Source organism: Rana temporaria, chromosome 6, assembly GCF_905171775.1.
Source record: "Rana temporaria chromosome 6, aRanTem1.1, whole genome shotgun sequence".
Classification (NCBI taxonomy): domain Eukaryota; kingdom Metazoa; phylum Chordata; class Amphibia; order Anura; family Ranidae; genus Rana; species Rana temporaria.
The window spans coordinates 47,254,610-47,278,534 of record NC_053494.1 but is presented as its reverse complement, the minus strand read 5'-3'; the positions used below and the strand labels follow the sequence as shown (position 1 = coordinate 47,278,534).

The 23,925-nt window shown below is 43.7% G+C and overlaps 1 protein-coding gene across 3 annotated transcripts in view; it reads right to left on the bottom strand.

Moving 5' to 3' along the window:
* PRKAR1B (protein kinase cAMP-dependent type I regulatory subunit beta) overlaps positions 1 to 23,925 on the bottom strand; it is a 347,158-nt gene that overhangs the window by 73,823 nt on the left and 249,410 nt on the right. For all 3 annotated transcript variants that reach the window (XM_040356774.1, XM_040356773.1, XM_040356775.1), the window contains 2 exons: positions 23,335 to 23,493; positions 452 to 512 (listed from right to left, as the gene is read on the bottom strand). In XM_040356774.1, coding sequence (XP_040212708.1) covers positions 452 to 512; positions 23,335 to 23,493 — 220 coding nt within the window. The remainder of the gene's footprint in view (positions 1 to 451; positions 513 to 23,334; positions 23,494 to 23,925) is intronic.

Sequence of the window (23,925 nt, the reverse complement as noted above, 5' to 3'; positions counted from 1 at the left end):
ATATTTAAAAAAATATACTACATGAGTAACATGTAAAAAAACAAAATGCAGGGATTAGAAATGTATTGCCATTATTTTTAATGGTAATGTGAAATAAAAAAAAAAACGCACTAAAGGCACAGTAAAACACACCTGCTATTTTTTATCAGATCACCAAATATCGGTAATAATCCGTGTTATTAAAGCAAGGCGTATTATGCCCCCTCCTACTGGAAAAGCTTTGGATTCAGGACCCAGCTCTTCACACATGTAAAATCATTTAGGTTTGGTGTATGAGATCAGATAGCTACCAAGAAAAACCCCAGGAACAGATGTGAGCTTACATGAACCAATAAAAGGACTAACATGCAGGACCCTCATCCAAGTTTATGTGGCTGCTGTGTGGTCTTATTGTAACTGAGCTTTCAAGGGCTCAAAGGGTTTTGTGCGACATTGAGGAGGAAATACTGACCCAAGATGGAGACCTTGCTCAGGAACTCTTCATACATCTTCCTCTTCCTCAACGTGGAGCCCTGTGACCAGAAGAAAAAGAAACAGTCATCCCACTTATATAAAACTATATAAAAATCATTACATTTTTATTAAGCTGGAATGTTTATGCATTTTAAATGTTGCTTTTGCAATGCCTATCAACTTAACCACTTGACCACTGGGCACGTAAACCCACTTAATAACCAGACCAATTTTCAGCTTTCGGTGCTCTCACAATTTGAATGACAATTACTCAGTCATACAACATTGTACCCAAATGAAATTTCCGTCCTTTTTTTCACACAAATAGATCTTTCTTTTGGTGGTATTTAATCACCGTTGGGTTTTTTATTTTTTGCGCTATAAGAGAAAAAAGACTGAAAATTCTGTAAAAAAAATGAATTTTTCTTTGTTTCTGTTATAAAATTTAGCAAATTTAGTATTTTTTCTTCATTATTTTGCATAAATGTGAAAGATGAAGTTACGCCGAGTAAATAGATACCCAACATGTCACCCTTCAAAATTGCACACGCTCGTGGAATGGCGCCAAACTTCGCTACTTAAAAATCCCCATATGCGACGTTGCAGGGTATTGTGGGGTATTGCAGAGTATTGTGGGGTATTGCAGAGTATTGTGGGGTATTGCAGAGTATTTTGGTGTATTGCAGAGTATTTTGGGGTATTGCAGAGTATTTTGGTGTATTGCAGAGTATTTTGGGGTATTGCAGAGTATTGTGGGGTATTGCAGAGTTGGGGCAGTGATGGATGGCTGAATCTGTGACTGCATTTGTCACAGATCCAGCCCACAGCAGCTGCTGCTGCTGCATCCGCTCCCTCCTCTCTCCTCTCACACTGTACCATTCGGTACAGAGAGGGGAGGGAGGAACCGGCGTCATCACATGACGCCGGTTTGTTTACAAGTGATCGCTCCGTCATTGGACGGAGCGATCACGTGGTAAACCGCCGCTATCAGCGGCGATTTACCGTGATCCGCCAGATCCGGACATTCCCGTGTGCGCGCCCCAGAGGGCTCCCAGAGTTAAGCAACCGCCTTGTAGACGTATTTCGTCTATAGGGCGGTTGTTAACTGGTTAAAGTGTATGTATACCTAAAACATTTCTTTCTAGTTTTGCATAAAGAGGGATGAGTTAAAGCTAAGCTCCATCTATGACAAGGCCTGTTCTGAGTGGAACCTGTCCTGTTAAAGCTCTGTATGGCCTTGGCCACCGCGCTGCAGCTCAGTTTCAGGGTCTTGGCAATTTTCTTACAGCCTAGGCCAGGGGTGCCCAACCCGCGGCCCGCGGAGCCCTCTGATGTGGCCCGCGATCTCCTGCTCTCTTATGGAATAGAATACTGTTATTAAAGGTCAGTTTATTAGTAAAATCACAGTGTATATATGGGCATATTGTTCTGCAGTGGTTACTGGGCAGAGCAGTGCACCTGTGGGTTACCTGCACTGAGCCATAGACTTCTGTTATTGCCTGCGAGTTTGGCGAGCTTTCTAAAAGTGCACCAAACCTGCAGAATATAATAGAAGTCTTTTACAAAGTGCAGGAAACCAAAGGTACACTGCGTTGCACCTGCGGTTCGGGTAAACCACAGTGCATCAGGGTGAAAGCAGCCTTGGGCCCCTTTCACATGGTCAGTCCGACCCAATTGGACCCTCCTTTCACCTCTAAGGAGTGTCAGATGTACACGGACTTGTTTCCTACCTTGTGTCCTAATCCGGCAAAAAAGGGTTTAGTGGGCTTTGTCTGTGTCCGTTCTGCATATGCAGAGCGGACACAGACCTGTCATCCGCCCGCTCTGCTCATTGTGGCCCGCGACCGCTTAACCGAGTCGCTTAAGTGGCCCTTATGCTTCAAAAGGTTGGGCACCCCTGGCCTAGGCCAATCTTTATGTAGAACAACAATAATTTTTTTCAGATCCTCGAAGAGTTCTTTGCCATGAGGTGCCATGTTGAACTTCCAGTGAATAGTATGAGAGAGTGAGAGCGATAACACCAAATTTAAAGAGGAAGTAAACCCTCCCACTCTGATGCTTCTTTTCATTTAGTCCGTTATATTAAGTAATTATCAATCTATAGCCACTGTAATACAGCCCAAATTGCATATTACTTACTGTCTAAAGAAACTTTAAAAAAACTTGTGGGGGTAAGGCAGTGCCATCTTAAGTATTGTTTTCTGAGTCCACAGTGTATTTCCGCCCATACATTGAGCACTTCCTGTACTGTTAACCAAGCCTCCTTCTCAATCCAACGTTTCTATGGCAACCCTGCTCATAGCCACTTGTTTAATTTCATAGTATTTGCTTGTGCCGATTATCTAGTGTTTGCCTATGTCAGTCTTATCAATTTCAGCTGATAAGACTGCAGTAATTCAGTCCGATGCCCAGGTTTACACTCCATGTGATGTCACATGGTCACATGGGGTGTAGGAGGAAGCTCTGAGTGATTATGCAGTCTCCTGGGATTTCACTGTTGTGCCATAGAAAGTCCTGATAACAGACAGACAAGCAAGCAGAGTGTGCCGTAAATCAGGGGAGATCTGGGCATGCTCCAGTGACGTCATTCTAAAGAACAAAAAGGATTACAACAATATTAAGTAAGTAAGGATATATCTACAAGCAGCGTTCATTAGGGTTTTTTTATGATGATTTACATGGGATAAAGTTGTGGGAGAGGGTTTACAACCACTTTAACACACCTGTTCCCCATTCACATCTGAGACCTAGTAACACTAACAAGTCACATGACTCCGGGGAGGGAAAATGGCTAATTGGGCCCAATTTGGACATTTTCACTTACTCACTTTTGTTGCCAGGGGTTTAGACATTATGGCCCAGATTCTCAAAGGAGATACGACGGCGTATCTCCAGATACGCCGTTGTATCTCTGAGTCAAAGCCGTCGTATCTATGCGCCTGATTCTTAGAATCAGTTACGCATAGATTTGTATTAGATCCGACCGGCGTAAGTCTCTTACGCCGTCGGATCTTAACTGCATATTTACGCTGGCCGCTAGGGGCGTGTACGCTGATTTACGCCTAGAAATATGTAAATCAGCTAGATACGCGAATCCACGAACGTACGCCCGGCCGACGCAGTACAGATACCCCGTTTACGTTAGGCTTTTCCTGGCGTAAAGTTACCCCTGCTATATGAGGCTTACATGCGGCGTACCAATGTTAAGTATGGACGTCGTTCCCGTGTCGAATTTAGAAAATTTTACGTTGTTTGCGTAAGTCGTCCGTGAATGGGGCTGGACGTAATTTACGTTCACGTCGAAACCAATACGTCCTTGCGGCGTACTTTGGAGCAATGCACACTGGGATATGTCCACAGACGGCGCATGCGCCGTTCGTAAAAAAGCGTCATTTACGTGGGGTCACATAACATTTACATAACACACGTTATGCCTGCTCAAAGATACGCCGCTGTACGTGAATCTGGGCCTATGTGTTGAGTTATTTTAAGGGGACAGCTAATTGACACTGTTATACAAGCTGTACACTCACTACTTTACATTGTAGCAAAGTGTCATTTCTTCAGTGTTGTCACATGAAAAGATATAATAAAATATTTACAAAAATGTGAGGGGTGTACTCACTTTTGTGAGATATTGTATATAAATATATATCACGTACAGTATAATTAAATATATAAAAGGTTAGGTCAACATTTGAACAGCTTAAGGGGTAAGCATATGACCATAGCAGATAACAGTAGGAAACTTCCAAAAATACCTTGATTTTGAGCTGACTTCTCTGTTCTGTTACATAATGCCCTGTACACACAATGAGTTTTTCCGACAGGAAAACCGTGTTTTTTTTCAGCAGGAAAACGGCTCAAAATTGGCTTGCATACACATACACAAATCTTGGCTGAAATTTCGAACGTCAAGAACGTAGTGACGTACAACATGTACGACGAGCTGAGATCAATGAAGTTCAATAGGCAGTTCGGCTCTTCTGCTTGATTCTGAGCATGCATGTTTTTTTTTGCGTCGTAATTGCATACAGACTACCGCGATTCCCGATAGGAATTTTTCCTGTCACGAAAAACTGAGATCCTGCTCTCAATCTTTTCTTGCCAGGAATTCTCCCAAAAAAAGTGTGATGGAGCATACACACGGTCGGAATTCCTGACAAAAATCTCACATCACACTTTTCTTGTCGGGAAAACTGATCGTGTGTACGAGGCATTAGTGTTTCTGAGATGAGTGGTATTGTGATTTAAAGTTCACGCATACTGTAAATGTAAGGTAGAAAAAGAAGACTCCCGAACAGACATGCTTTTGTTGCTTCTAGTATAAAAAATGAGAGCTTACAATTGTATCCATTAACTCCCTCCCCTTCTATACAATACCATACAGCGCAAGTAATCAGAAATGATCTTTCACTGGTTTGACTATAGCAAAGGGATGTCTGATTGGTTGTTGTGGGCTGGGCTGGACTTACCATTGGGCTTGACTGGGGTAAAGCCCAGGGGCCCCTCCCAATAGGGGGCCCCGCCCGTTTACGTTAATTTTTTTTCAATGATATGCCAGTCATTTAATTTTTCATTTAAAGTGTGTTGATTGGTCTAGCATTTTTACCTGTTCTAGGGACATTGATCATTTTTGTCCTCCGTCCAAGTAGACAAACTGCCTTTCTTTTATTATTACCCTTGTGAAGCTTTTTTTGCAATATTATGCCGGTGTCTGTCCTTTTGCTGGATGTGGCATGTTGTTACTTTGGCTCCAATTGCTGAATTTGCCCTTTGAATACTTTGTGCCCATGCGCAGTATACATCATGTCCTTCGGGACAAGCTATGTTTACTATTGATGACTATGCATCATCATTATGCGACGCAGTCGCGATGACGTCATTACGCCCGGTCATTCTTCTGCGCATGCGCATCCGAAAGACACTATTTATAGCTGCGGCGACTACCGATGGGCAGATGTGGCGGTTTGTACGGTGGAATTATATGATCCCTCTCCATCTGACAGGTACAGCGAAGTTACATCGTGATCTCTATTTTTATTCTCAGTTTATCCAGAATTGTGCAGCTCTAATACATAGCTTGTATGTTCTATTTAAAGTAATGTATAGAAGGTAGGGCCCGAAAGTGACTCAAGCCCGGGGGCCCCCACCACCCTAAGGCTGCATTCACACCTGAGCGTCGGTTGTTTTTTTGGGCGTTTTTTTCCGGCGCTTTTGTTGCGCGTATTCGTGCTTATTTGCGCGTTTGCATACAGCGTCGTCCGACGTTTTTGTACTTCAACGTTTTTTATTTTAGCCAATAGGAAAAATGGTCATCTTTTCATCACTTGTTGCTATGTTGGTAGATATTTTTAATCTTCTGCCTGGGTGAAAAGTTCTATTGATTAAAGCGACGAAACGCCCGTAGCAAACGCTTGTTGTCGCGCTAGTCGCTTGAATCGAGCGTTTCCATTACTTTCTATGGGAAATGGAAACGCTCAAATACGCTCAAACCGCCTGATACGCGCGACAAAAAAGGGTCCGGAACTTGTTTGAGCTTCAGGCTTTCGGCGTCAGGCGTATTGGCGTGCAACCATCTCCTGGTTGTGGGTTACGACTGTTTGCACAATAACATGTTTTTGCTTTGGAGGTTGCATTGCTGGTTTCCAAACGTTTCAGCCCCATGTTTGTCTATGAAGAACATATCAAATACCAGAAGCTTATTTAATAACATGGGCTTCATAGCTTGGCCACCGTGCACACATATGAGACAAGTGACCCGACCAAAAATAGGGCAGGAATGCTTTTACATTTTTTTAAAGCTACGTAAGTAGATTAAAACCACTGGATCTAGGACTACCCCCACACTAAGCCTTTCAAAACGACTTCAGGGCAGAAAAGGCATCAATGTATCACTCAGCAATTCTGAGGAGATGAACTGACTAGACTGAAAGGTGATACTTCTAGAATGAAAATCATGCTAGCAACTCATTAAATAAAATACAGAAAATGTTTTGCATACATTAAAGCAGTGGTCATTATTGGTCACCAACACAATTTAATTGGGCAATATTGTTAGTGGTTCGTTTTTTGTTTTTTTTAAATAACAAACATGTCATACTTACCTCCACTCTACAGTTCGTTTTGCACAGAGTGGCCCCCAAAACGTCCTCTTCTGGGGTCCCACGGCAGCTGTCCCGGCTCCTCTCCGCAAGAGCTAACCCCCTCTGGGAAGCGCTTTCCCGAGGAGGTTACCTTCCGGGCACGCTCACATGTTATACACTCGGCGGGAGCCAATGGCTGCGCTGCTATCAATTTATCCAACGAGGAGCCAATCAGCCATGGAGAGAACGACGCAGGATCGCGCCCTCGGAAACTCGGGGCTCAGGTAAGTAAAACGGGGGCTCGGGGGGGCCGGACACAGCATAGGATGCATTAAGGTGAAGAAACACCAAGGTTTACAACCCCTTTAACCAAATAAAAGGTGCAGTCGGCACATATTCAGCTTTTTTTGGCTTAATCCCAATGATATCAGGGATGCACTTTTTAAGGCTAGTCTTTTTGAAATATTTCAATAAATATTTACACGCCATTCCAATAAACTCTGTTACACCACTTGTACATACAGGTAAGCCCATAATAAAGCTTACCTGTAGGTACTGTAAAGATCTCCTAAACTTGTGCAGTTTAGGAGATATTATTATTTTTTTTTATTATTATACAGGATTTATATAGTGCCAACAGTTATTCACTATATGCGCTGCTGCTGATGTCATCGGCGCATGCACACTGAAGAAACGGCCTTTCAGTAACCGTGCCTGGTGGAACCCGTGCGCATGCATGGGAGTGACGTCATCGCGGTTGCAAAAAATTAAAGCGCCGGAGCCCGTGAGCCCAGAAGTAACTCTCAACTTTTTTTGTTTCTTTTCTGAGGTTAACAACTCTTTAGGGGAATGTAAGCACTTCAAGTAAATCAGGAATTTCTGTATTGCTTTATATAATGGTGTCATTCTAATTGAGGACAAGGGTGTCATGAATTCAACGCTGCACTTTCACTGTTCATTCTCTGTTTGACTTAAAGTGATTGTAAGGTCTCCTTTTTTTTCTATCAAAATAACAAACATGTTATACTTACCTGCTCTGTGTAATGGTTTTGCACAGAGCAGCCCCGATCCTCCTCTTCTCGGGTCCTTCTCTGGTGCTCCTTGCCCCTCCCTCCTGTTGAGTGCCCCCACAGCAAGCAGCTAGTTTTGGTAGGTAAGTCAATGAACATACACTATCTGAAATAAATATTTTGCTGTAGCGTACAAGCTAAACAACTCCGGTGCTCCTTTAACCACTTCAGCCCTGGACCATTTGGCTGGTCAAAGACCAGAGCACTTCTTGTGATTCGGCACTGCATCGCTTTAACTGACAATTGCGTGGTCGTGCAACATAGCTCCCAAACAAAATTGACGTCCTTTTTTTCCCACAAATAGAGCTTTCTTTTGGTGGTATTTCATCACCTCTGTGGTTTTTATTTTTTGTGCTATAAACAACTTTACTTTTAGCTATAATAAATATCCCCCAAAAATATATAAAAAACTATTTTTTTCCTCAGTTTAGGCCGATAGGTATTCGTCTACATATTTTTTTGAAAAAAAATATCGGAATAAGCGTTTATTGATTTGGTTTGCAAAAAAGTTATAGTGTCTACAAAATAGGGCGTAGTTTTATGGCATTTTTATTAATATTTTAATATTATGGCGGACACATCGGTCACTTTTGGCGCTATTTTGGGACCATTTACATTTATACAGTAATCAGTAAAGGGGTTAACCACTGGGGGGCTAGGAAGGGGTTAAGTGTGTCCTAGGGAGTGCTTCTAACTGTTAGCGGGTGTGGCTACAAGTGACATGTCACTGATCACTGACATCTCCCCGTTCTTCAGCTCCGTGACACGATCGCGGGACACCGGCGGACATCGAATCCACGCTACCAGCAGGGACGCGCGACCACACAGCGGCAAACTTAAAGGGACGTACCTGTTCGGCCATTTGCCTGTCCGCGCCATTCTGTTGACGTATAAGTTCTTGTGGCGGTCGGCAAGCGGTTAAATGTGACAGAGCCTAGCTACATTCCTAGGACAACTTTAGATGTGTCAGAGACAAGAAACAGCACATCCCCAGGGTTCCCTTAGATTTGTCCAAGCCTGGCAACAACACACCCTCAGGGACATATAAAATATAGATGCGCTAATATTAACTTAAAAGGTGATAAAACGTACAAAGAAAACTAATCAGGGAGAACACTCCATAAACTGTGAATTACTAGTATGTCCTTAATTAGTGCACAGTGATTAGCAGGATTCCATGCAGGGAAAAAATCACTCTCTTCAATCTGAATGCTAATCCAGCCCTCCACCGCTGTGATCAGATGATACAGGCACTCACAGACAGGGATTGCATGAAAGAAAAGAGAAAAACCTCATTGCGCAATATTCGATGACAGATCAAAAATGTAATCACCCTCAGGGACCCTTTATATGTGACATAGTCTAGGAGAAGCCCATCCCCGGTGCTCCTTTAGATGTGACAGGGTCAAGATATATAAGCTTTGGCATTAAAACCTGGAAGGTGATTGGTTTCTATGCAGAGTTGAACCAGATTTTGGTCTCTCAAGTTTTGATAAATAACCCCCAAATAGTTATTCAAGCGTTGCATATTGTATATGGGATGGTGTATTCCTCGTGCAACCACATATTTTAGGGGGATTTTCCATATCTAAGTATAAATCTGCCTTCCTCAAAAGTTGCATCTAGCAGAACAATCTGCAGAATGATGGCCTTCCCCATTCGCTTGTCTACAGTTTACAGGTACAGCTAGTCCCGGTTTAGGAGCAGCAGCAAACACTGAGCTCAGGCTTCGCAGTGTTAAGGTACAGTAACTGGAGTCACAAAGTCCTTATTTACTGTCTGCAAGGTAGAACACAGCTGCCTGATGCTGACTAAGCTGTTTTTATATTTCTACGGTTATTCTTTCACACAGGCATGCTCCCAGGAGATGCTGGGATGCTGGGTATAGTGCTAACACTAAATATGGCTTAGGTCCGCACTTCTATGTACTGAGGCAAGTCATATGGCACGGTGTGAAGGCATCTATGAAACAGAGATTGCGATGTTAGATTATCTTCAAAGCTCTGCGGCATGATGGGGGTAAGCTGTTCAGAAATCATGCCAAGCAAAAATACCATCCAAGCATCCAACATTCCATGCCAAGTATCAACAAATCAGATCTATACCTAGAAAAGAGCGCTGACTGAATGCTACAGTGTGGAATACGTTCTGATTATTCAGGAGGACTAAAAGCAAACACATTACAGCGTGCATATAGCTAAACCTCGTTCTTTAGTTTAGTGTGGGTTTAAAGTCCTTGGGGCAGATTCACAAACAATTGCATGGGCGCAGCGTATGTGAGATACGCTACGCCGCTGTAACTTACTGTTCCCAGCTTCGAATCCACAAAGAATTTGCGCCGTAAGTTACGGCGGCGTAGTGTATCTCTCGCGGTGTAATGACGCGCAATTCAAATGCGGCGAGTAGGGGGCATGTTTCATTTAAATGAAGCGCGTCCTCGCGCCGAACAAACTGCGCATGCGCCGTTCATAAATTTCCCGCCGTGCATTGCGCTAAATGACGTCGCAAGGACGTCATTGTTTTGACGTGGATGTAAATTACGTCCAGCCCGATTCACAGACGACTTACACAAACAAAATAAAATTTTCAAAATTATACGCGGGAGCAACGGCCATACTTAAAGTGGAGGTTCACCCGGAAATGTTAATTTTTAACAGATTCATGCTCATTTTGTCAAGGGGAATCGGGTATTTTTTTTTAAAAACGAAGCAGTACTTACCGTTTTAGAGAGCGATCTTCTCCGCCGCTTCCTGGGATGGGCTGCGGGACTGGGCGTTCCTATTTGATTGACAGTCTTCCGACAGGCTTCCGACGGTCGCATCTATCGCGTCACAATTTTCCGAAAGTAGCCGAACGTCGGTGCGCAGGCGCCGTATAGAGCCGCACCGACGTGACGCGATGTATGCGACCGTCGGAAGCCTGTTGGAAGACTGTCAATCAAATAGGAATGCCCAGTCCCGAAGACCATACCCGGAAGCAGCGGAGAAGATCGCTCTCTAAAACGGTAAGTACGGCTTCGATTTTAAAAAAACGACCCGATTCCCCTTCACAAAATGAGCATGAATCTAATGTTAAAAAAAAAAATTCGCTTTAACATTGAGTACGCCACCATATAGCAGCTTTAACTATACGCCGGAAAAAGCCGACTAGAGACGACGTAAAAGAATGCGACGGCCGCTCGTACGTTCGTGGATCGTCGGAAATAGCTAAGTTGCATACTCGACGCGGATTGCGACGGGAACGCCACCCAGCGGACGCTGAAGAATTGCATCTAAGATCCGAAGGCGTAAGAAGACGTACACCTGTCGGATCTAACCCAGATGCCGTTGTATCTTGTTTTGAGGATTCAAAACAAAGATACGACGCAGGAAATTCGAAAGTAGATACGCCGGCGTACTCTCTTTGTGGATCTGCCCCCTTGTCTGGTTATTTTTGTTGTCTAAAGCTGGTCATACACCAGTAGAATTTTATTTTAAATATTTTTGTTTTAAAGGCGCTTGTTTGATTTTCTAATCGTTATCGGGGTCAAATCGATGTCCATTTTCAACAATGACAAAAAGTTCGAAGGAGAAGGATGGACATTTTTTCATTCAAGAAAGTCAATTTACTCCAAAATCAAATTGTAAAAGCAGAAAAAAAAAATGTAAGAACTTTTTGAACAACAATCCTCAATTGTTTAATTGAATGTACTAAGAATTTTCATACAAATGTTTATTTGAAAATCTAATAGTGTATTGAGAGCTATAGTCCCACTAGAGAAATCTCTCTTCACTTCCTGTCCTGAAGATGTAACAGGAAGTGAGAGGAAATCACCACTAGTGGTTTTGGAGTGCAACTGATTTGAAATGATCTAAAATTATTTTTCAAACATTTACTGCCTGGAAAACTGCTGACAACTGAGTGCTACAGGAGAACAGCTGAGGTTTCTACATCACTGAGCCCTCTGTGCAGTCTGTTCACATAATTGGTAATAAAAACATCTTTGCCATTCGGAAACTTCCCTCCAACCACTTTGCATATTATTTTATACATACAGTGATTCTATACGTGCCAAATATGCTGCAGAAATCTCCCTCCACAGAGTTTGGCTGCAACCATTTTAACTGTGGGCAGCTGAAGCTGCTGCCTTTAACTTCCTGGATTTACACAGACACACATCTCCAGCTCTGCAGCTCTCATTGGCCCTCTTATGACTCACCCCCCTTCCTGGCAAACTCTCACGAGAGTGAGAGCTGTGCATGATGTCATAAGCCTAGGCTAATGAACAGACAAGAAACAGGAAGTGGGCTGTATAAGGTATTTACTGGCAGAATGTTTTACTATCCAAAGTTAAAACAATAAGGGCAGAAGATTTAATAGATGGAAAGTTGAAAAAATTGCTGCAGGTCCACATTGGCGGCATCTGAGGAAGGAGGCCACGCCCTCCGAAACATGCTATCCTGACAACTACAGCATCCTCTGTCAGTTAGCTTCACCAGAGCTCTCCCTGGGACAAGTGTGGTAGTTGCCCCACAGCCCTCTCCTGACCGTCTGTTTCTTCAATCAGTGAGCAGTTCACTTGCGGCCTGTCGGCAGCTGCTTGATGAGCCTGTGTCTGTGGAACCAGCCTATCCAGTGGTCTTCTCATTCACTCTGAAGCATGGATGTGTCCCTCGCTAAGGCTCTATATTGGAGGAACTGTTTGGCGCTGTTTATTCACCTTCACTTGTGAGTGTATTGATTGATTTTATTATTTTATATCCAATAAAATACATTATTGCATTATGAGCCTGTGCACTCATATTCCCTTTTGTTTCCACAGTGCCTAATACTGATCACTTATCAGTGGGTAGTTGCCAAGACATTCAGGACCGATCCTGCCACCTGAATGTCTGTTTTTTTTCCAAGGCATACTTTGTATTTGAAAAAATGCTAAAAACTTAACACACATGCTCACATCTATGGCTGCAACATTGTTGTGAAGCTTCACCTGTCCCTTGCCAGGTCTAAGCCTGAGAAGAGAGCATTCATGTGACCGCTGATCACTTATGGGTAGATTCAGGTAGGGGCGCGCAAAACTAGGTCGGCGTAGCCTAGCGTGTTTACACTACACCGCCTTAAGTAAGAGAGGCAAGTACATGATTATCAAGCCACTTACCTCCTTACTTAGGGCGGCGTAGTGTAAACGCGGCGGGCGTAAGGGCACCTAATTCAAATGGGTTGGAGGGGGCGTGTTGTATGGTAATGAGGCTTGACCTCACGTTTTTGACGTTTTTAGTTACTGCGCATGCGCCGGGCACCTACATTTCCCAGTGCGCATAGCGGCTAAGTACGCCGTACGGGCCTATTGATTTCGACGTGGACGTAAACAACGTAAATCCCGATTCGCGGACGACTTACGCAAACAACGTAAAAAAGCTTTGTCCATATTTCTCTTTTAAAAGAGTTAGCTACATAAGCTAAAAAAATAGCTATGATCTGTTCGTCTGGATCTCTGCCAAAATTCTGGATATGTGTGCAAAAAAATAAATAAAGAATTCTGAACATCGAGCCTATAAACTGACAAACTACATTTTTGTATAACCCACTGGAATGATATCCAAGAGGATAATGACCGGTCTAGCTATGTGTTGACCATATGCATGTCAATCATGGATAAATTAAGGTTAAATTGACCATTCTTGGCTAATAATTATCTTCTGTAGGAAAATCTAAACATTAACCTGGGTAAAGTGAACATATAATTAAATCCCCCTACATACCTCTCCAGTGCATTGCAGTGCCTTAACTGATAATATTTTGCATGTTATGTGTGTTGATTTATGGCAGTTCATTAGACTGTCGCGGCATCACGATGTACAAAAAAAATACATACCGTATTACTTTTGTTTTCATATGCAGCACACAGACGGTTCATTTGCAAGGTGCATTGGGGTTTCATTCAAAACTGATAACACGCATTACGCGGATGCACAGATGTAAAGTTAGCCTTTAGTGGATGAAGAGGTATAGGCAGCTGAAGTTTATTGCAAATCTTGTTTTGTCTTTTTTCGCCATGGGCCAAAGGAAAGAGAATCGCTCGATTTCCCCATCAACACAGTCAGTGTTGATGGGGGAATGCCTCCTGCTACGCTACTGTGTTCTGCCAGCATGGGGGCACAGGGAGTGTTTGCTGCTGCCAGAACACAATGATTAATGCTAGCAGCTACAGGCACCAGCAGTAATCTCATGTCAAAAATCCAACAGGCTGGTTGTACCCTAGTTGGTCGATGGATCGACTTGAGTACAATCAGCTTGCCCTTACATTAACCAAAATTCATCCGGTCTCTTCTGATCCACCCAAAATTCGATCCATGTATAGCCGGGGCTTAAGAGTCCATTCATACAGGAGATTACACACAAAATGTGTCCAGCCAGGATCACCACAGGCAATCACTGTCACAAATAGCAAAAACTGCCGACAGCCTGTCACTGCAATGTATGCGCACATACCTAATCTGCAGATTCTTGCTGCTGGAAATTGCAGTATGTGTAACCCATTGTCAGAAACCATTGAGACAGAAGTACAGTTAAATCACACTTGTTTAATAATAATAATAAAAAGATAAACAGAGTAAGTATAGTCAAAACACAGCCAGATTTCAGGAACTGGATCGAATAGTCAGCCAAACGTCAGGGAGCCAGAGATAAATGTAGTAGAACAGCAAGCAGGATCTGGAGCCAGAAGGAACGTCAGCCAAGCAAGTCTTCAACAGCAACGCAGGAGATAGTCTCTGTGAAGTTGACCAGGGCGAAGGCAGAGATCATCTGAGCTGGACGGCTTAAGTAGGCAGGACTGACGAGCAGGATCATCAACAGGTGAGTCACTGTGTAGAGATAGGAGCTGGCAATTAGCCGACAGCTGAGCAGCCAGCTCAGAGAGGGAAGGGCTGAGCCCAGCCCTGACACCCATACCCCTGATGATGTCCTTGTGGATGAAACACGTCAGTTGCAGTGAGCCAGCTCCTTAACATTGCGCTTCTTGGAATTCCTTGTGACCACATTGATTTTATGCTTGAACACATCAGCCTTGATAAGTTTTTAATAATATGTGGAGGTCCTTTTTTACTTTCATGAATCAAGTTCATGATCTGCTATGGTGAACGAGACGATCTCCAGTGACGATCCTTCAGAGTTCCAACTTCCATTCATACGCTTGTTTGACTCTGGTATGAGTATATACCCTCTCCCCAGGGTGGCGGATGCACAATCCTGGGTGACCCCTTATCAGATGATGATTCACTCCTGTCTCTACTGAGTGAGTGAGAAACTTATATAGCGCAACACATGCGAACTGAACCCCCACCGAGGGCTTGGTATCCATTCCCTGGGCCCTCAGAAGAGATGGGTCTTGATCTTTCTCCTGGAGGCCAGGTGGTTTACCTCCAATCGGATGGTGGTTGGTAGAGCGTTCCATAGTCTGGGTCCTTGGACCGCAAATCTTCGTTCTCCTTTGGACTTGTATCTGGCTTTGGGTATCTGGAGTAGATTTTGGTTGGTGGATCGCAGAATGCGATTGGTGTTGTGAGCTTTTAGTTTCTCGCATAGATATTGGGGGGCATTTCCCAGAATACACTTATGCGTTAGACAGAGTGCTTTGAACGTGATTCTGTCTTTTACAGGCAACCAATGAAGGGATCTCAACGAAGGTGAGATTGATTCCCATGTTTTTTTCCCAGTCACAAGTCGAGCGGCCGTATTTTGAACGACTTGCAGACGAGTGATTTGGTATTTTGGGAGTCCAAGATAGAGGGCATTTGCATAGTCAAGTCTGGAGTTGATAAGTGTCCCCACCACGACTGCTATGTCTTTTTTTGGGATAAAGGGAGTGAGTCTGCGTAAAAGGCGCAGCAGATGGTGCTGAACAGACTTTAATCTTCAGTCTTTGCTCATTCAAACTGTTTCATGTGAATGGTGGTGATATTTTACTTTGGCCCAGCAGAGCCTTATTTACAGTCCACTTCTAATATTTCAACTGTCTGAACCCATGACAGCTACTTGACGGTACTATATATGTATTTGATTTACACTTATGATATGGTTGTTTTTAGCACATTTGCACTTTATTATTGGTGTATGCCAGTATTATTAGTCACACATTTTATAATTTATATGCATTCACTTTGCACAATTATTGTTGGAATTGTATATGTGTACTATTGTTTATATGTTGGTTTATACATAAAATATGGTTCACTTATAGCGCTGCATTTTTGTATTGCTAGTATGTGTAACTGCCCATGTGAATGGAGCCTAAAGATCTGCATCAGAGCCTTTAGCCCAATTGTCTTAACTGGTGTCAGGGAAATGGTCGTAGGAGAACTGGCAATAGTGCCAGTACTGGACGCTTCCGGCACATTGCCATGAGTACTAGTGCAAGAAGAAGTGCGAACGGGCGTACGCGGGTCCGCAACCTGACAGATGTGTCCACTTAATGGCCTATATAAGACTGAGTCCATCACATTGCTGGATTGTCGTCAGCCTTCCTGTGTTCCTGAGCCTCTGTGCATATTCTATGTGGATTTCCTGTTGTGACCTGGCTTGCTCCTGACCTGTCTGATCTGCTCTCCTGGTTTGGCCCCCTGGCTTGCTTTACCAACTTTTCTTCTATTTCCAGTGTCTGATCCCGGCTTGCATCACAGACTTTGCTACTGCTACCTGTTCCTGACCTGCCATCCTGTATTTGACCTTGGCTTGACCCTGTTCCTGCTACCTGCCTCTTCCTCCTGTCGGATCTAAAGTGTTTGACCCCTGGCCTGGCTTCTACTACCATCTCCTGAACACCATTGCCAAGTGTTAATGAGGATTCCAAAAGACTTTGGCCCAGCTGTGTATCCTGCATAATCCGGTAAACTCCAGGTGACCACTGGCTCCACTCTCCTGTACCCATCCGGCAACCTGTGCTTCTTTGGGCACTACACCTTCTGTACCATCGTCAGGGGTGTTCTGTGCTTAGCCGCAAGGTGGAGTCCTCTCGGCACTTCGGTCTCCAACTAGGTACGTGACAACTGGTCTGAAAGACCAAGATCTACCTTCTGCCCAGACAGAAGGGGCTGTGCATTGTGGCACAGTACTGTAAATCTCAGGACTGGATAGACAGAAATACATGTCAATCAGCCCCTACAGTGCCTTGCGAAAGTATTCGGCCCCCTTGAACTTTGCGACCTTTTGCCACATTTCAGGCTTCAAACATAAAGATATAAAACTGTAATTTTTTTTAAGAATCAACAACAAGTGGGACACAATCATGAAGTGGAACGAAATTTATTGGATATTTCAAACTTTTTTAACAAATACAAAACTGAAAAATTGGGCGTGCAAAATTATTCAGCCCCTTTACTGACCTAAATGACTAATTATGATAAATAGAATCCACCTGTGTGTAATCAAGTCTCCGTATAAATGCACCTGCACAGTCTCAGAGGTCCGTTTAAAGCGCAGAGAGCATCATGAAGAACAAGGAACACACCAGGCAGGTCCGAAATACTGTTGTGGAGAAGTTTAAAGCCGGATTTGAATACAAAAAGATTTCCCAAGCTTTAAACATCCCAAGGAGCACTGTGCAAGCGATAATATTGACATAGGAGTATCAGACCACTGCAAATCTACGAAGACCTGGACGTCCCTCTAAACTTTCAGTTAATACAAGGAGAAGACTGATCAGAGATGCAGCCAAGAGGCCCATGATCACTCTGGATGAACTGCAGAGATCTACAGCTGAGGTGGGAGACTCTGTCCATAGGACAACAATCAGTCGTATACTGCACAAATCTGGCCTTTATGGAAGAGTGGCAAGAAGAAAGCCATTTCTTAAAGATATCCATAAAAAGTGTCGTTTAAAGTTTGCCACAAGCCACCTGGGAGACACACCAAACATGTGGAAGAAGGTGCTCTGGTCAGATGAAACCAAAATCCAACTTTTTGGCAACAATGCAAAACGTTATGTTTGGCGTAAAAGCAACACAGCTCATCACCCTGAACACACCATCCCCACTGTCAAACATGGTGGTGGCAGCATCATGGTTTGGGCCTGCTTTTCTTCAGAAGGGACAGGGAAGATGGTTAAAATTGATGGGAAGATGGATGGAGCCAAATACAGGACCATTCTGGAAGAAAACCTAATGGAGTCTGCAAAAGACCTGAGACTGGGACGGAGATTTGTCTTCCAACAAGACAATGATCCAAAACATAAAGCAAAATCTACAATGGAATGGTTCACAAATAAACATATCCAGGTGTTAGAATGGCCAAGTCAAAGTCCAGACCTGAATCCAATCGAGAATCTGTGGAAAGAACTGAAAACTGCTGTTCACAAACGCTCTCCATCCAACCTCACTGAGCTTGAGCGGTTTTGCAAGGAGGAATGGGCAAAAATTTCAGTCTCTCGATGTGCAAAACTGATAGAGACATACCCCAAGCGACTTACAGCTGTAATCGCAGCAAAAGGTGGCGCTACAAAGTATTAACTTAAGGGGGCTGAATAATTTTGCACGCCCAATTTTTCAGGTTTTTATTTGTTAAAAAAGTTTGAAATATCCAATACATTTCGTTCCACTTCATGATTGTGTCCCACTTGTTGTTGATTTTTAAAAAAAAAAAATACAGTTTTATATCTTTATGTTTGAAGCCTGAAATGTGGCAAAAGGTCGCAAAGTTCAAGGGGGCCGAATACTTTCGCAAGGCACTGTATATCTGTATGCTACCCGTTTGTCTCACTGTTTGCTACAGTATGTGCACATCTACTAAATAATGATATACAAAACAGAAATAATATCCACATTCAGTCCTGCACATGTTAAGCACCCAATGAATTAACCATCCAGTCACCTGCATTGGTCTGGAGTGTGAAAGTCTGTGATTAATTTCATGTTTTTGAACTTCTGGCCACCTGTACAACCACATTTTGCATTTCAAGGCAAGTTAAACAACACAACTAATGAGAGCCAGGAAAAGCCCTCGTGTTTAGTGCGTATAGTGCTGTAACTGATGACAAAATGAGGTCTTCGCTCGGTGTCAGCAGTAAGGGAGGCCAGGTTTCTGATTACCGGTAAGTTAACATAGCAGTTCGATGAATAGGCCCCTGTGTCCTGGTTCAAGAAGAGGCTAATAGCAGCCGTAGACGGGTCTGATAAGTGAACCACTCACTTGTTTGCAGTGGATTTAATGCAGTCATTTTGTGACATAGTTTTCGATGCTATTTGCAGATGGAGAGCATACTAGCAGGATTCAGGGCTCCACGGTGACTACGGCACCTCAGATTCTTCTACTGTCTGCTGATAATCCCGCTCTGGTCTGCTGTGCCAGCCACAGGATTTCAGACCTACCAGGCTATTTATAACACATTTAGCATGAAATGTTCATGTGCTGCAACAGCATTGTGATTATGCTAAGTGAAAATGATCTTTATGTCTTTGCTTTGCTGCACGCAGCATGTGCCTCGACACTTGAATGGACAATTTTGATTAACAAAAAAAAAAAAACAGTACCTACTTTTGCAAGACTTTTAAACGGTCTGTCCACCCATCGCGAACAGGTTTTGAGTTAATTTTGGCAGGTTAGCTCAGATATTAACTTCATATAACCCTTGGGGTCTGAGGCTGAGAGATTGGCGATCCTACATCTGCCAATCTGTCAAGTCCAACAGAAGTCCTTCACTACTAGATTGTCAGGTTATTTGCATTACAGAGACTAAAAAATTAGTCCCTTGGAGATTTAAATGATCAGTCCATCATATTATGTGAACAGCACAGTACTGTAAAAACTAAGCTGTCTAATGACCTGTAGAATATTTTACATATTTATTTGTAAAAAGGATAATTCCTTCATTGTAGTTTTCGATGATACCATCATGGAGTGATAAAAACGTATATGACAATTCATTTGAATTACATTTTGACATTTAACATTGAATTTCAGCATGCACATTGCAAGAAATATGATTTTTTACCCTCTTGCCCCTCACCACGCCATTGGTGGTCTTGGCGATTGATGGCACTGTTCTCCCAGGGGGTAATATTTGCTTCCAGACACTCCCAGTTAAGATGTCAGTAGAGACACTTCACCAGGAGTGGATACCCTTCCTTATCCTACCCAAGGCCTCAGCTCCTATCGTTTTGGGTCTTCCTTGGTTAAGGCTCCATTCTCCACACATTGACTGGACTGCCGGACAGATACTGGCTTGGGGTCCTTCCCGTTCCACGTCCTGCCTACCCAAGGTTGCCCCAAAAGAGAAACTTCCTGTTGCCACCATTCAGGTATCTTTTGCTCTTCCTACCGCATGTAGTGGTGTCCGGAATGTGTCCTGCAATAGTCAGGCTAATGCACTTTCTATCCAATGTGGCACTCTGGATGAGGAGTCCGCCTGTGAACCTGAGCCGATCACTCCAGGTTACCGTTGTCTGTCCCTAAAACGCACAGCCAGGCTAAGTTGTCTGCAAGTTCTGCAGTCACTACGCCTTGTGATGCGATTCAGGTAGTCACTACACCTGACTATGCTATTCAATCGGCCTCTGCATCAGCTATGCCAGGCCAGCCTATGCCCAGTGAGCCTCCTACCTTTTCTTGGTCAGGACCTTCTGCAACTTGTCTAAGGGGCTCAATCCATCCTTTGGATAGATTGCCTCATTCGACCAAGTGGGGTTTTCTACCTTATTTTCAGGGCACTCTGCTGTTTTTTTTGCTATCCAGCTTGACTCCTGTGTCATGTCACCTTCTAACCAACCTGACCTCAGGGTTCCTCTGACCTCTGCCCAGTCTGATGGTCCTGTGCTAGATGCCCAGTTCATCTTTAAGGGTCTGCTTGATCCTCCTCAGATTCCCCTTGATCCTCTCATGCCCTTACTTATTCCAAAAAGGCCTTTGGTCCTCAATAAATCCTCTTGTCCTCTCCCGACTTCGGTTCTGGTCAATGAGGATAATCTAAAGTATTAGGTTCTCAAGTTCTGGATCCTCGTCTCTGCAGAGGCATTCTTCAGTACCTTGTGCTTTGGAGAGGGTTTGGTTTTTGGGAGGCGTCTTGGATTTCTGCATTTGAGGTCTTTGCGCCCCATTTGTTGAGGAGGTTTCATCTGTGATTTCCCTTTAGGCCTGGACCCAGGCTGGGGAAGGGGAGGGGCCATAAGAGGGAGGATACTGTCATGGATATGCAATAAAGTCTGGCAGCTTACCTGTCTCATGTGTTCATTAGAGGCCTGACCCTCTTTCTGGCTGTCTTTTATCACCTTCCTCCCTGTATGGCTCCACCCCAGGCCATCCCAGGAAGCCTATATTAACCACTGCACTGCTAGTCCGCTTTGCTGTTCAACCTTTGTTTGTAGCTTGTTCCTGTCTGCAGTGTGTTATGTTTACCTTCCTGTGTACCGACCTTGGCTCGTCTCTGACTTCTCCTGTTTGCCTGTTTCCCTGACCCTTGGCCTGTTCCTTGTTTACCCCAACCTCGGCTTACCCATCACTATCGCTTGTCCTGGTTGCTGCTTCCCCTCTCTCCCTGCGGAGTGTGACCTTGGGGACCCCAGGGGTCGCGACCTGGATCCAGCTGCGGCAAAGTTCATCCTCACCACCAGAGGCTCTGGTGAACCCAAAGCTGGGTCTTAGACTCCGCGCCCTGGGGAATCTTGGGCTCACGCTTCCTCTCTGATTGCAGCAGTCGGCCATAGGGTTCACTACCCTGTGGTGCATCCCTGACCCCAACGGGGAGCACTTGTGGCCTGGCCACAGGTGACCTGACAGCTCGGTGTCAGCAGAAAGGGAGGCCGGGTTTTTTGGACCTCTAAGGGGAGACCACTGCTTCTGCTTCTACAAAGAGCACAAGAGTTCACTCTACAGCATGCTGATAGGGGTCAGGTTTTTCTACTCTGGCTGTGGCGGATTTAAACTGAACATTTTATTGGGCTTGCTTTTATCCTGAGGCTGGCCATACATTATACACATCTCTTCTACAAATTTCCTTTAGATTTACCAAAACCATAAAAGATGAGGTCAAACCTAAACACGTTCATATTGTATGCAATCAGGCAGGCCCTCCCACTACATAATTGAAGGTAAATCTAAAGGAAATTGAAAAAGGAAATCGAATAAGAAAATTGTATAATGTATGGCCAGTCTTAGTTAGGTTTAGGACCAATTTCAGAGATATAAAAAAAATTGGAAAGTGTTATTACCACATATTAGTAAAGAGGTAAAGTCACAGAATTCACCCAGTGCTGATAATTTGTTATGGATAGGTGCTGTCAGACTGAGGTAGTAATGAATTATTTTATCATTAAGGGATTTACATGATGAGGACTCCTGTTGGAATTACTTAGTAGCTCTAGCTCCTCCAGCCATGGTTGCTCATTACGCATTACCCATTAGGAAGCGTCATCATTCTTCTTCTGCAATTTAAATAAAATAACATTAAAGCCCAACTCTAGCCAACACATGTTTGGAAAGGTTAGGAACCTGTGTCTATTTTTCTGTCTGTATTACCACTGCATTGTTTCCTCCCACCTGTCTCACTGATAAGTGTGCAATAGGACAAGAAGAGAGGGGAAACCTCCTAAATGGTAAAGGACAGTAATTATAAATTGTGAAATAGGAATGGGTTAAAAGCTCAATCAGGTTTTTATTGCTCTCTATGTCTGAGTTTCCTCTCAGTTCCCATCCAGGAAATGGCTGTCTGATAGAACAGAAAATGTTGGAAGATCCTACTAATGGGGATGGAGATAACTGTTGAACTTGACATAGATTATAACCCTTGGAAAGTCTTAAAACTAAAATATCTTTGGATGGAATTAGGCTTTAAAGAAAAATCCAGAGTCGTTTCTCTCATTCACTCTCGGCGGACCATTGTCTACTTGGGCTGTGGTGGGAGACACCCGTGCGACTGGAGAAACCAGACTCCCCCGATAGTCGGATGGGGTGCTGGTTCTTCCCAGCGGGTGGAACGTACCCTAAGGCCTAGGATTAGGAACATGCATTAGGTCATAGACACAGTGGCACTGTGTACAGTCTATGATTTGTAGTTGAGAAAGGCATGTATTCCACACTTATTTGAGAAAATGAGTTACAGCCAACATCAGGAGGTGTAATGGTCTATGTATGCTATAAGAGGAGGATTCCTCAAGTATTTTAAAATATTCAATGTATGTCTCTCTAAATACGTTGTATACTGCTCAATGAAAAGCTAAGATTTTTCTTTTTTTCTTTTTTGTACTGTAAAACTTTAACACTATTGAAAAATAAAGAAAAATCCAGAAAGAACTGTGAAAGCCCTTGTGTTAGCCACTGGCACTGCCACCATAAAGAACAAAAATGCACGCACTTTGACCACGCGGTCTCTAAAAAGAGAGGCGAAGGACTAACGGGGCTGGTTGAGCGGGCTAGATCCTCTCACTCCCTTATAGGGAGTCCCTCTGCCCCGTTGGGCTTCAAAGCGGAGCAAGTAGGGGGGGCTGTGTGGGAGGACCCCCTCACGCACCTGCTATTGCCACCTGGGGCATGGAGAAAGATGGCAGATTGCCTCTGGGGGAGGCCTGCCTACTCCCAACTCCTGCAGTCCGGCTCCTCTCTCGAGTACACGCACAAAATACACTTAAAAAAAAATAAAAAAATAAAGAACAAAAAGACATGGGTACATTGACCATATACTCCTGAGTGCACTTTCATGCTAAAGAGTCAAGTTTTATTAGAGTTTATTGATATATAAACAAGCACCAAAACAAACTCACCATAAGTATACGTCTATAGCTGTCCCGATCGATGCCCCATAGTTTAAGATCTGTTTTGGCCTTGACCGTGGCAGCTCTAGGAGTGCCATAGATCAGTGCAAGCTCCCCAAAGCTGCCACCTTCTCCAATGCTGGTGACCCACTCTCCATTCACATAGACCTAGACAAATAAGAAAAAAAAAGGGTTAACGAGCAGGAAATTGTTTGCTTTTAGCCCATGTCTTCAGTTATCTCAAAACCTATTAATAATCCCCTTTCTAATGGTTTGCGGAAAAGAATAGAAGCACAAACAATAAGATAATAGTTTCCTCACTTGGTCACAAAAGCTTTGACAACCTACTTTGAGGATCAAGTTTCAGGGCTTGCTGCTCTAGCACAATGGCTGCATTTAGTCCTGGGAATTTTCAGCTCCTGTAGCTTACTGGGCCCAGGTTATTTTTCTCCTGGTTTTGGACGCTCACGGAATTGACAAGCAGAACTGTCAAAACTGTGACCTTTTATTACACCTGTCAAACCTGAAAGCAAGGAAATGTGTTGACGGCTATAATGAGGGTCACAGGGGAAATGAAGCCCGGTGAATTGGGAAGGAAAG